The sequence below is a fragment of the Maylandia zebra genome, linkage group LG14, assembly GCF_041146795.1.
Source record: "Maylandia zebra isolate NMK-2024a linkage group LG14, Mzebra_GT3a, whole genome shotgun sequence".
Taxonomy (NCBI): domain Eukaryota; kingdom Metazoa; phylum Chordata; class Actinopteri; order Cichliformes; family Cichlidae; genus Maylandia; species Maylandia zebra.
This window is the reverse complement of record NC_135180.1, coordinates 28,980,190-28,993,529: the sequence shown is the minus strand read 5'-3', so window position 1 is coordinate 28,993,529 and position 13,340 is coordinate 28,980,190. Positions and strand designations below refer to the sequence as shown.

At 42.3% G+C, this 13,340-nt stretch overlaps 1 protein-coding gene across 13 annotated transcripts in view; it reads right to left on the bottom strand.

The window, feature by feature from the left end:
- Positions 1–351: 351 nt before the first annotated feature.
- The window catches only part of synrg (synergin, gamma), a 42,465-nt gene continuing 29,476 nt past the window's right edge, over positions 352–13,340 (bottom strand). For 7 of the 13 annotated variants that reach the window (XM_004558198.2, XM_012921046.2, XM_012921045.2 and 4 more), the window contains 8 exons: positions 12,183–12,346; positions 11,991–12,044; positions 11,175–11,271; positions 9,784–9,932; positions 8,982–9,092; positions 8,811–8,849; positions 4,204–4,236; positions 352–1,359 (listed from right to left, as the gene is read on the bottom strand). In XM_004558198.2, coding sequence (XP_004558255.1) covers positions 1,228–1,359; positions 4,204–4,236; positions 8,811–8,849; positions 8,982–9,092; positions 9,784–9,932; positions 11,175–11,271; positions 11,991–12,044; positions 12,183–12,346 — 779 coding nt within the window. In that variant the 3' untranslated portion in view covers positions 352–1,227. Of the gene's footprint in view, positions 1,360–3,598; positions 3,791–4,203; positions 4,237–8,810; positions 8,850–8,981; positions 9,093–9,783; positions 9,933–11,174; positions 11,272–11,990; positions 12,045–12,182; positions 12,347–13,340 lie in introns of all 13 variants that reach the window. The other 6 variants (XM_004558199.2, XM_004558201.2, XR_013092979.1 and 3 more) reach the window with 5 other exon arrangements.

Sequence of the window (13,340 nt, the reverse complement as noted above, 5' to 3'; positions counted from 1 at the left end):
TTAATTATATTCACCAAAGTAATGAGTTACTTTAGAACTACACATGTCGTTTTCAGAAGTATTTGCTTTCCTCAGAAGAAGCTGGTTACTTTATGGAAAATTATGATGAACTGATGTGTATTCAGTCCAGGTTAGTTATACTTTCTTCATTCACGATTACGTACGGCTCCCGAGCTAAATAAGTGGCTTCATTAAAGGCTGAACATAATGCTCAGAGTGGATGGACACATGCCCTCCAGCTTCTTGTGTCTGCATGGAAACGCCACAGTGCACACAAGCATGTCCTTCAGGTGAACTTGGTCTGCATGACCTGTAAACCTGATAATTACATTAACTCTGCGACACTTTAACCAGTTTGCACGTCATTTATTTACATAACATTCACATTACAGCTGGGTGATTAATACAAAGCTGCAGCATGACACTGTAATATACAGAAAATGCTGCTGCTGTTCAAATTCAGCATTAGTAAATACTTCCAGAATTTCAGCTCTGCACACAACAACAACACAGAAAGTCACAACAGATTCCCGTCAAATCCCCAACACCTACAAAATACAATTTAAATACCCAAAGAGGTGTTAAAGTTTCCTCACAAACAGTGCAAAAGACATTCAACACAGCGAAACATAATGCAGAGAAAGAGAGGCGCCTGCCTTCCGGCAGAGCAGAGATGGTTTGAATGTTAAAGATTTTCAAAAAGACATTAAAACCATAACAGCCACAGAGTTTCATCCAACAGACCCGAGACAGAAATACAATTCAAGTAATTCAATGGTAGACTTATGATTCATTAAGTCTGATTCACTGCAAACAAAAAATATACAAACAGAAGCAAAAACCTCCTCTGCCAGTGTTATAAGGATATTGCACACCTAATAATTTAAATAGGATTCACTGATTTGTTATATTTATTAATATTGTTGCATTTCTGCACGAATAGTCAGCAGAAATAATTTGTCAAAAGCAGCATTAAAAACAGATTTAAATATGACCTCAACTGCTGACCTGTATGGTTGAACGAAAGAGTAACCATATGAACCGACCAATGACTATTCAGGGAAAAGATCTGCAAATGAACACAGTCTGGGTGAGATTTCAGGATAATAAAAAAAAATCTAGAGGAATCCAGTGACTGTAGATGTCCTCCTCTTGCTCTTGGTGTGAGGCGAGTGGCCGCTCCACCTATCTGGTGGTAATTAGCTCTTGCCGCGTTACCATGGCAGCTCAGAGCAGGTCAGGCAGGATGAGGCCCGGGGGTTTGGGCTCCACACAGTTAATCCAGAAGTTGGCACAGCTGGCGTGGTACTGATGGCCCCCGTACATCAGCTTGAAGTTGTCTGTCTCCGAGTTGAACGCCTGTTAGAGTGAAAGGGTGAAATATTATAATAATATAAACCTGTGTGTGCACCTGCTTTACCCGGACTTCATTTTAATGCTGCTGAAAGGGAAAAAAGGCTAGTTTATTTTGACGAGCACAAAGCAGCCTGCAGCAGCATCCAATTAACTTGAATTCAATTCAGTTTTATTTATATAGCTCCAAATCACAGCCACAGTTGCTTCAAGGTGCTTTACATTGTAAAGTAAAGACTCTAAAATAATAGAGAAAAACCGCAACAATCAGATGGCCCCCTATGAACAAGACCTTGGTGACAGTGGGAAGCAAAAACTCCCTTTTAAGAGGAAGAAACCTCTGGGAGAACCAAGCTGAGGGAGGGACAGTCTTCTGTGGTTGTGGGTAAGAGGGGGAGAGGAAAAAAGACACGCTATGGAGTCCATGTCAGATCTACCGAAGGCCGTGATCCTCAGATGGAAAACCCCACAATGCAGTTATTTCTATGCCTACTTTTGTAGAGACTGAAATTCAAATATTTAAGGGGGGGAAAAAATCTGCCCCTGTGAGTAAGCGAGCATCTGAAAGCAGCTTTTAAAATCTACTTTTTTGGGAAGGCTGCAGGGAGCTCGCACCAGTCCAACCATAAAAGCCTCTTAATTAACTGGGAAATATGACACATGCCATTACCACTCAGCTGTATTGAAGGTATTTATAAAAGTATGTGCAGCACGCTTATCCAGAGCATGAATCAGCTATCCTCTGAGAGCAGCACAGCGGTGCACAGCTTCAATGTAGGTGACCCTGCAGTAAATTACAGCCAAGTTACGCAGGATGAAAATCTGCCTCTGGCGAGCAAAACATTTCAATAAACATGGGCAACGCCTACTGGGGAAAAACTCAAGTCGTTAAAAATGGCCTGCATAAAATTATATGAGAGCACAAGAAAAAGAAGAAAAAAAAATAGTGTATGAATAATAGTCCAACTGGTACAAATGTTCTATCTACAGAAATGCTGTGAGAGCCACATGCTGTGAACATCTCACTGATCATAACTAAATCTGACTGTTTATAAGGAGTCAAACTAAATCTAAAGATTTTCTGCATATTTAAAAAAATGTGACTGTGGTTGAAATCAAGGGATGTTGCATGCTGTGACACTTTTACACTGTTATATATATATATAAAAACTCAAGAAGGATGACAGTGCCCCTGGGATTTCTGTAAATGTGCTGGAACAAATAAATGTGCACCGGCTGACATTTAGAGAGACCTAAGATGAGAGGTGCTGTGTAGTCCTCTCTTTATACACAAAATATGCATCCAAGATGAAAATAATGTGTTGAAGTAACGTGTTTACAGCTGGGCATCAGATGACATTCTTTATTTAAATCTGGAGGTATGCATGAGAGCCATCAAAACAGCCATAGATATCTTCATGCATGCTGATTTAGCTCAATCAAAACACAGGAGAAGATTAGATATGTTTGAAGCTGCATGTCTAATCAGATGAAGCCATGTCTGCAGTTTTTATATTAAATGGGGGGGGGGGGACCAAAACTGAAAAATTCCCTGAAAAATGAGAGGAAGCTATAAAAACATGATAGCAATCCCCTGTTTAAACCTGCTGACAACCTGATCAGAGGATCCAAACACACCACAAGTGACTGCTAAATGGGGCAAAAATAAAGCAAAATTATTCCCCAAAGATTTAACATAAAATGAACTGAAAGGAGAAAAAAAATCTGATCGTGCTATGACTGCAGACGCTGTAATTCCATCACTGTCTGTACTTGTATCAACAAATATGGATCACCTCATTTATTTTGTTGAGACAAAAAGGATAACAATGCCCCACCGTAAAGCCTGCTGCGTCACAATGCAATTTGATTCTGAAAAACATTGCCTGAACTGGAGCTATTTAGAAAATGAAATGTGTCGAACTGACCCGAAACCCCTGAAATCTCACTCACTCACACACACACACACACACACACACACACACACACACACACACACACACACACGAGGGCTCTGATGCAAGTTTGCGATTTCACTGGGCCCGGTGGGCGCAATCAGGAGATGCTAATGTGTGTGATGTGCAGTTTAGGAGTTTGCATCCCCGGTGAAATAATGGAGCTGAAGCCGGAGAGAGGAATGAGTCATGTGCAGTGAATCACAGCCTCCCACACAGAAGCAGAGGGGAGACGCATGCAGAAATACACCACCACAACACACCATTAAGTCAAATACATCTCCACCTGCCTGAATGCAGTCTGCGGCACAGATGCTCCGCCCGATGAAGGGCTTTCTCAGACGAGCCGAATGACACATTTCCACTTTTCGCTTTTTCCTCCACACGCTCACATTTCACTGGAGGAGCGATTTCCTTTCAGAGACCCCTCTGTGCCCTGGCCTACTTGCTTCCACAAACCTGCACTTAGAGGAGTGCCAAAGCTGGGAAATGTTGGGAGGGAGAGGATGCAAAATGAAAGGGTGGTCAAACTAAAACACACCCCTGCTTTCGCTGCAGTGCCTTTCCTGCTCCAGAGTTCACCTGTGTGTCAGTGAAGGGAGGCTAATATCCACCTGTTTTAACTAAACAGAGCCTTGTACACAGCCTGCCCTGGAAAATCATTTGTTTCTAATGCCTGGTTAAATAAAGGTTAATAAAAGCCTGCTGTGACACTACAGTGTGGGTTTTATGTTTTCAAGCTGGAGTTGTCAGATAAAACAGAGACTCTGCTAATTCATCTGACCTTTCAGCTGCATGTAAAGGTCCTGGCTCCTCTATCTGTTCGGATATGAAAATCAAGCTTTAATGCAAACTATTTTATTAGAAGTTAAAAAAAAAAACAAGGCATAATTACCCTTAAGCTCCTCTCCCTGTCTTTAGTCAATGCCTGTAAGCACAAGAGCAGTCAGAGAGGTGAAGCATATTCATGCAGCGCCCAGAGCAAAGTGTGCACAGAATAAGCAGCGAGCAGCCGTTTCACCACTTTTCACAGCATGTTTTTGGGTGAAAACATGAAAGTTTTTACCCTCGGGGCTCCTACACATTTTTCCAACTCAGAATTCAAGAGATTTTGCCTCGATCGATCTAAAATATTGACTGAAGATTTTGGCCAGTATGCTCACTGAAACAAATCAGCGCGGTTTGTCACAGTTAATCCAGTCCTGTAGACAAATCTGGGTTGTAGACAGAAGGAGAAAAGCTGCTATTGCAGCGGCAGCACCTCACATGAACCAGAGTCTGTGTTTAAAATGACAGTTATCAACTGACATTAAAATAAAGGTTGAAGACTGAAAGAACAAAGGTTTGGTTTAATCAGACGTCTCCTGCTCAGAAAGAAGCTGAAATGTTGGGAGAAAACCAAGAAAGGACCTTTACCAGTCCCTCATGTTTTGATCTTGCCATCTTTTGCCGTGTTGCTGGTACAACAGCATGATTGGTTAGAGCTGAAACAATCAGCGAATCGCCTGAAACTGTATTGCAGCAGCTTTATATTAGCTGACTTAAAGCTACAGCTTCATCTCTGTTTTGTGGTTTTCTTCTGCAATAATAAACCGAATATATTTGTTATTTGGGTTATTGATCGAAAACAACAAAGCATGTGGATGCATGTGTTACATGGTGAAAAAAAACACATCAATGACTCAAAGATTTACAAGCCAGCACAAACAGAAACCTGCCCTCACTGACAGCTTTCTTTACTGTGAGATTAAAAAAAAAAGCTACAAGTTGTCGGTGATACATCACCAGACCTGGAATCGAGCGCTACTTTTTAAGGTTAATGCTAAAGGTTAATGTTACTTTTAGCACAACCCTATTTAAAAAAGTGAAGTACAATGTAAACAATGTGATAATTTGGAACTAATTTTAATGTTACAATGTTGACTTAAGCATAACAATATAACAAAAACAACAAAATAACATACTTATTTAAATATCTGCTCAGTCTAAATTTGCTAGCACCAACACGTTTAAATAAAGTTGGGATGGGGACATGATTTTCGCTAATTTACGTCACTTCCACACAGGAAGTCGCTGAGAAGTCAACTTCTCAGTTTCTCTCAGCTTCAGATTTGTCGAATTTGTACTTTTGAACATTTTCAAAGAGTGCTCTTTCAATTCCCAAATTCTTTAATGTCGGTATTGCACGGTAAGTAATTTCCCTGACTTTCTTTGTCTGTGCAGGAGCCCCGCTAACCTCGACCAGATGGAAACATGCTGTGAAAGAGATGGGCAGCCTAAGAACAAAGCTGTGGTCCAAACTCCCGTGTGCTGCTGTCAAAACTACACACATTCAACTTGATAATCCAAATGCTTGAGGCACTTGAAAAAGCTGCATTAAAATAAATAGCCAAAAATGCTAAATTATTCAGCTTAAACTCCTTTCCAGTCCTTCTCCTTGTAAATGCCTAAATTAGCATTTATCGTTTAGTGGAGGAGCTGGAGCATCATTAGCCAAAAAGTATCACTTAGGGTGAAACTGCTGCTGCTTCTGAGTGACAAACTGAGGAGAGATGAAGCTGTTTGCAGTCGCCCATCCAAGCCCCTTAACCCAAAGATAACATGCAGAATGATTTAAACCAAAAAAAGAAAAAAAGGTGCGACAACCCAGAGAATATTAGCCAAACAGGAACATGGTGAGTCTGGCTGAAAGCGACTGTTTGGCTCTGTTTGAATCGAGAATAATATCAGAATTCAAAACATGAATTGAACAGGAGAGACTGAGCACATCGGCTGTCGAGCATTTTTCGCATTTCTTTGATGCCACATCAACGTCTCCACCCGCCTGCACCTTTGGTCGAAAAACAAACCGGCACCTCTTCACTGAGGGACAAAGCAACAATCGGTGCTGTCTGCCGTAGCCAAAGCTGTTCTTTCACTTCATTATACTCGCAGGGGATGCTATTCTCCGCTCGACAGTCTTACCAGGGTGGTTTGTGCCAAAAATGTAATTAAAAGATGGGTTATTAATCTCATGCTTGTGGCACAGAGACAAAATAAAACTGCATTAATTTCAGACTGCCTCTGCGCACAGAGGAGCGAGAGGTGAGAGAGAGTGCGTTTGTGTGTGCAGGTCTATTATCCGCCGTTCTCCCTGCTTATGACTAATGTGTAAGCCACATCTGCTCACAGCCTAGATGCCTCTCAGTCAGCCTTATCTTGTCTGGACTATCCATCTGGCTCTGGCAGAGCAGCAGACGGATCGCAAGAAACAATCAACGCCACCATCCTGCCCTCTAAACCGCAGGGTCCGAGAATACCCTTAATGGCCCACGTCGATGAAAATCACGACCACCCTAGGCAAAGAGGTACCGCCATCCTGCCCCGCTCTCTGAACAGTTATTAGAAACACCGACGGTTGTTAGCTCAAAGTGGCAAAGTGTGCAGCTACATTGAGATGGAGGTGGCAGAATAGAAAATGAAACCCTTCCAAGACAAAGTAACAACCTTTGTGACCTTGAGGAAGCAATCACAGGGTGAAAAAACCCACCCCGAGGTGCCAAAGTGACATCTTCCCTCTCTGTCATTTACTTCAAGAGCGCACATTGTTATCCGTGGACACTTCTAACTTCATACTTCACCATAAAAGCAGGGAGACGACCTAAAGTGACTGTCTGCCCACCGTCTCCCCTGCAGTGACTGTCTGATCAGAGCCTGTCAAGCTCTGACTTTGTTCACATTGTGGGGCACTAATAGGAGTGACACCTGGCATTTAGAGTGTCTGGAGAGTTTACAAAGGAAAAACTGTCGAAACACTGACTTTGCAGCACCACTTTCAGGACTATTTGTATTGTTTCTGGAGTAACACTAAAGGAAAGTTCTATCAGAAATAGAAGCAAGTCTCTTCATACTGCAACTATATATCCAACACCTCCATATGCTTGATAGACGTTTTGAAGGAATCGCTTAATTTCAGGTTCAATGTGGTGACTCTAAACGTGCAGATCATTTTTATAGCATCACCATCAGATCAAATTTAATTACATTTAACTGTTTATCTATTGCCTAATTAGTAGTATGGATGGCTATGGGGGAGGTCTTTATTGGTAGACAAAGTTGTAAAACCTATGAAAAAATGTATGCCCTCCTTCTTTCAAAGCCTTTCAAAAGGTTGAATTAGTCTTTGCAAGGCCCTGCAAAGACTCCTTATGTTTAACACCACTGGCTTAACCCTATCAGGTGACTATAAACCTCAGTTGCAGTTAAATTCTGTTTGATTCACAAAAATTGTCACCTCAATGCAATTTATATTTTAAGGTTAAGACCCTACAGTAATAGAGAGAAAAATCCCAGCAAATAGACTATGCCCAGTCAGCATGCACTTGGCGACAGTGGGAAGGAAAAGCTCCTCTTTAATGGGATGAACCCTCTAGCAGAAACATGCTCAGCAAGAGGCAACAATCTACTGGGGGTGGAGTAAAAGAGAAGAGGGGAAAAAAAGTGGTGGTTCCCTGCTTATTCTTCTATTTAAGCCTCTGGGGGACGCATGATGCACTCAGCACTTCTTCTCTATTCCTCTTTGCATTACTGATGCGTATATATGCTGCTACACATATAAATAACTCTGTGTCTACTCTCTCTTGTAGTTTATATTTGGTTCCGTCTCTATTCTTATTTTCTCCTTTCAACCCCACCCCAGTGGTTCTGCTGGAGGTCTCTTTCTATGAAATGGGAGTTCTTCCTCCCCACAGTCACTGAGTATGTGACTGTCTGATGGTAGGGCTTTAGCTTACAATATAAAGCTTGAGACATCTATATAAAATTGAATTGAGATCAAACTGGGCCGTACAGCTGAGTTTGAGCCGTCTGGTTTTTTGAGCCGAGGTTGGCAGCTCTGGGGATAATTTTAATCTATTTGCAATAATAAAAGATATGAAGCATGCTGTTGCATCTCTTTCATTTATCCCAATCACACTACGACTAACTAGGAGGAAATTATAATTCAAGAACTATTTTGTTATGCTCATTAATCTTTTGTTACATTACGCGGGGCTCTTTAAAGTTTTTCGATCTACAGAAAGCTATCAAACAACTGAGTTGGAAACATAAAATTCATAAACGTCAGCTGGATTCTGCTCAGATTTATGGTGACAGTTATCTAACTAACTAGAGGACTACATGCATAAAAGTCTGCAATGTGACAGGTGAAAAGAATTTGATCTTCCCTATGAACTCGTGTTAAATGAATATTACTTGCATCATATGTGCTGCAAGAAGACAAAGCTTGACAGGCAAAGTAATGTGAGGGGTTGGGGTTTAGATTTGGGTTGGTACTTTGTGGGGTTTTTATGATGATGTGCATGTCTAGGCAGAAAACAGCTCTGATAGAAGAGCAGTGGAGAGGAGGGAATCCTGTCACTTTGGCCCCCCGCAGGGCTCGTCAGTAAGAGGAGGATAGGCCCCCCAAGGACCCCAACAGGAAAGAGTGGAATGAGATTCGGATGACAGTTGACTGTCTCATACTCGTTTAAACAGACGTCCAATAGTGCTTTCTTCTTTGTTCTGGAAAAATGTTTCAAAGTCAAAGAAATGTCAGTTGTTATCTGCTGGGGATGAGCACAGCATCATGTGTGTAAAAAACAAAAAACAGTACCCAGTAACAGTTACTCTGTGTGAGTGTGCATGCACACAAACCTTGCTGCGAGCGTCGACGTTGAGCAGACAAACCCCACAAGCCAAGTCCTTTGCATTCTTGATACCCGGCCGCAGAATACAGGAGGAGAAATCCAGGGAGCTTTCATCAGGCTAGACACACAAAAACACACAGACGTTTTACTTCCTGCCGCAGGGCAAAATGTAGTCATTTCTATTCTTATAATAACAGCAGAGAGACCAAGTCGGCTTATAGTAAACATCTCCGAGCATCAACTTTTTTTTTTAATAAAGACTTGGCACGACATTGGCTACTCAGACTGAAAACAAACAATTCTCGAGTTTACATCTTTCTCCTTTATAAGGAAAGAAATCTTCATCCCTGCTTTAATTAAACATTTGTTGCATTTTGTTTCTGCCTCCTTTCTCAAGATGCTAAATCATTTTTATCTTCTACAAACAGTATTCCTCGTCTGCTGGCTCTGTGGATGAGAACAGTCCTCCTCTTGCGTCCCGTTTTACAGATACTTGGAGACAGCTGGGTAAATAAATCTTTACAGTCTTCGTCATCCCCGCTGATCCAAACAGCAGCCTACCAAAAGACTCCATCTGCATTGCTTTCAAATCAATGAATCATTGATTTTATCCTAATGGACCGACAATACTGGATTCACTAACACTCAATCATGTTATTGGCAGGACTTGCATTTTTAACTGAACGTCAATGCTCTGTTATCAGTGCATAATTCCACTAGAAAAAGAAAGCAACCAAGTGTATGAATCTGTTTGTACATCTATCTGTCCTGCCTTTTGGCGAGTGCGTACAAACGTCATAGCAACTTACAGCGAGCTTAGCCAGCGACATGAAGCCTATGAGGTTGTTCCACACACGGCTGATGTCCTTCAGCTGCTGCTGCAGCTTCTCAGAGCACACCGCCGTGGCCTTGATACCCAGCTCCACACGCCGAGAGACGCGATACACTTCCACCACGCCTGAGAGGGAGAAAACAAACGCACACATGTCACAGAAACACACTTTCTTAGTCGGTGTTGAGCACTTAGCCGTGACGTGTTAGCCACTCGGCTCATTAAAAGCAGAGAAACAGTAAAGCAGCAGGACCTTGTCAGACGGGGCAGAGATAAGCCATCACACCAGAGCTCATCTTAATCTTGTCCTTTCTGTCCTTCACAGGGCGTTAAGGCCACACACCGGCTTCTTTAACAGGCTCTTGTTGCCTCTGAGGCTCGCAAGGCCTCATTTCTTTTTAACTGTATGTGGAAGTATTAACTCTCTATGTGCAAATGTTTCCAGGTCATAGTGTTATTTATCAATATCATCAAACATTCAAGGGCTGAGCTCGACTCATAGATACATTTTAGCATGAAATGCTTGTTTTTAGGGACTGCAGGGACCTTTCCGTACAAAGAGTGAGGAGTAATCAGCAAATGTTATTTGCATTGTCTTGCCATTACTTCGCCCTTGTTCTATAGAGGCGATCCGAATGAACTCACAAGTCATCTTGGTTCTGATTTTTTCTAGTGTCCTCAGCTGCAGGGGAGGGTATAAAATTGCTTGTGTTTTCAGTTCTATGTGTGAGACTCATGGCCATAAAACTCCAAAACAATCACCACACTATAAAATAAAGTGGTTACTCATGATGGCCCTGCCCCCTCTGTGCTTTGTGGAGGTTCACCGACCGTGTCAAGCATCACCTTCAGGGATGATTTCTGCCACAGACACCTCACCAATTATTGAAGCAATTTTTCCATCCACAGGCGATACTGATGAGGTGGACCGTCTTACTCCTGTGGCAGTATTTTTTTTTATTCTGTGGTCATCGACACTATTTTTTACATGTACTTTCTTTACTTCTCTTTGACCTGAACAGCTGCGGCACTGATTTTTTTATTTTTTTGTCAGTGTCCACACTCTTCCAGAAAACATGCTAAATAAACAGTTCTATTTAGTGCTACTTCATTGATCGGGACCTCCAACTCTCATGTTGGTGGCAATGAGACCTATTTAAAGGCATTTGAAAGGAAAGTGGTTTACAATATATAAGGTTGCTCTGTGATGTGTGGATGATGAATGGACATTTTACTGTGCAAAGTGCTGGTTGTTGCACACAGATTTAGAGCACTTTCCCTATATGGTTTGATAAATGAGGCCCCCGGTGTGTTTATAGTAGTGGTAGTAGTAGCTGTGTCTGCGTGTGCATTAGTGCAGCTCCTCACCAAGCAGGTACTCCATGCCCTGAGCAGACTGGATGACCTCGGTGCAGACAGAAGAGCTGCTGATCCCGTTCAGGGTGTTGTTGGCTTTGGTGATGACCTTAACGTGGAAGGACAGAAGCTGGCGTTATTACATACACACTGGTCTTGCTTATAAAACTCATAATGAGCATCCAACAGTAAAGTGTTAAAATTATGGCCTTTACCCAGGATTGAAATGTCAAACACATTAAAACGAAAAGTAAATATTCCAGCAGACATTTTGCAACATCCTCAATTTTTGATGAGCTTTAAAAACACAACAGTCCTGAAGTTATATTTGCAAGTTTCAAGAAAATAAAATATCCCAAGACATACGTGACAGGTAAAATCCTGGCTGAAAAAAACATTTCAGTGTGTTTTGGTTATCTTAATTACTCTAGAACAGGGGTGTCAAACTCAAATACACAGTGGACCAAAATTCAAAACTGGAACAAAGTCGCGGGCTAACGTTAATATTTATTGGGGAAAAAAAAAATCTTCCTCCAGATATAAGAATGAATCTTTTCTTATGGACTCAAACAAGTTTTGCTGAAAAACTGAATATGGAACAAGCAAAGCTTAATACTAAACAATATATATATTAGCTGTATAATACCAGTAGGCCAGCTCTAATAGTAATTTGGTATGGCTTCGCGGGCCAAATGTAATTAGGCTGCGTGCCAAATTTGGCCCGCGGGCCAGAGTTTGACACCTATGCTCTAGAACATTTGCTGTCGCTCTCACAATTAAGTCTCTCCCAGGTATGAGGTCAGATACAGGACACAAACAAACACAAACCTCCAGAGCGCTTTCCAGGCACCTCTGCCACTCATAGGCGTAGCGCTCGCTCTCCTGCAACAGCACAAAATTATCTCAAATGAACACAAAGGGAAAACAGAAGAGAACAAAAAGGGGCATTTATGTATTTTGAAGCTTTAACAGTCCTTGGTATTGCGCTGAAATCTACTGATATTCAGGTTCCCTCCTCACCTCCACCTCTCCAGTCAGGTCCTTGTACTTGTCTCTGATGACGGGCAGTGCAGGCTTCTCGTTCAGGGTGTTGGATCGGTCTCTGAAGGGCTGCTCTGGCGCCGGAGACGGGGGTGAACGCCTGATCTCCTTCTCACCCAAACTGTGACTGCGCTTGTGGGAACCTGCAGCAAAGACGGAGCAGAGAAGAAGAGAAATGAGAGAAATATCAATTCAGCGACATGTTGTGATGCAACTCATTTTGGGCTGTGCACCTGTTTGTCTCCAACCATTCTACTTCCATTCTGTTTGTAGTTAATTCCTCCCAGACAGGGACGGCATGCGTAAATACTTAATTGTGACAAACAATAATTAGGTACAAAACAGAGGCACAAATATGCAGGTATGAATAATTTATAGAAGGACAAAAACCCTGGCAAGGTACCACAACAAGCACGAGCACAAACACAAGTGAAGCCCAGACTATTCCAGTGGGGTTAGCTGTGAGCGCATGTGTGCGTGCGCCATCTACACACAGGTAATCCACCCTCAACCCCACCATCACCACACAACTACTCAGCCTACACCAGAAGCCCCACTGTGATCAGGTCACTGAGCCACAGGAAGAAGGGGAGTTAGCAAGCCCTGCTTCTTCACACACATTAACTTCAGCACAGGGAAATGAATCTACATGAGGCTTTGATCACAGTGCAGGAAACTGTAATAATTTATTTTGTGAAAAATAACAGCAGCAAACAGCGGTTCGAAAATGAATAGCCTCTAAGTGGATACGGTTAATTTCTGCTTATGGATTTGTGGGCATCTGCTAATCCATCTCAACAGTCGCTGCCATTAGAGAGTGGAGCTGTCATCTCAACACTACCATCTAATGTCTGACAGCTTTATTACACATCTGATGGGCCTTGTCTGTGGGGGCGGGGTGCTTGAGCAGAGTGCAGGGCCAAGGACTTACAGCTGGTCAGAAGAGTCATGTGTCCACATTATGCATACATTTATATAGTCATTTATTCTAACAACGCTTCCTTATGTCAACTACTAATTTAGAATCATCTGGGCCTGCGGCTCGGTTCACTCTGGCACAGCTGGCTGCCGGCAGAGCCAGTGGGCACACCACTGCAGCCCCCTCTGGCTTCTGCTCCGTGGCTACTGGTTAACCCC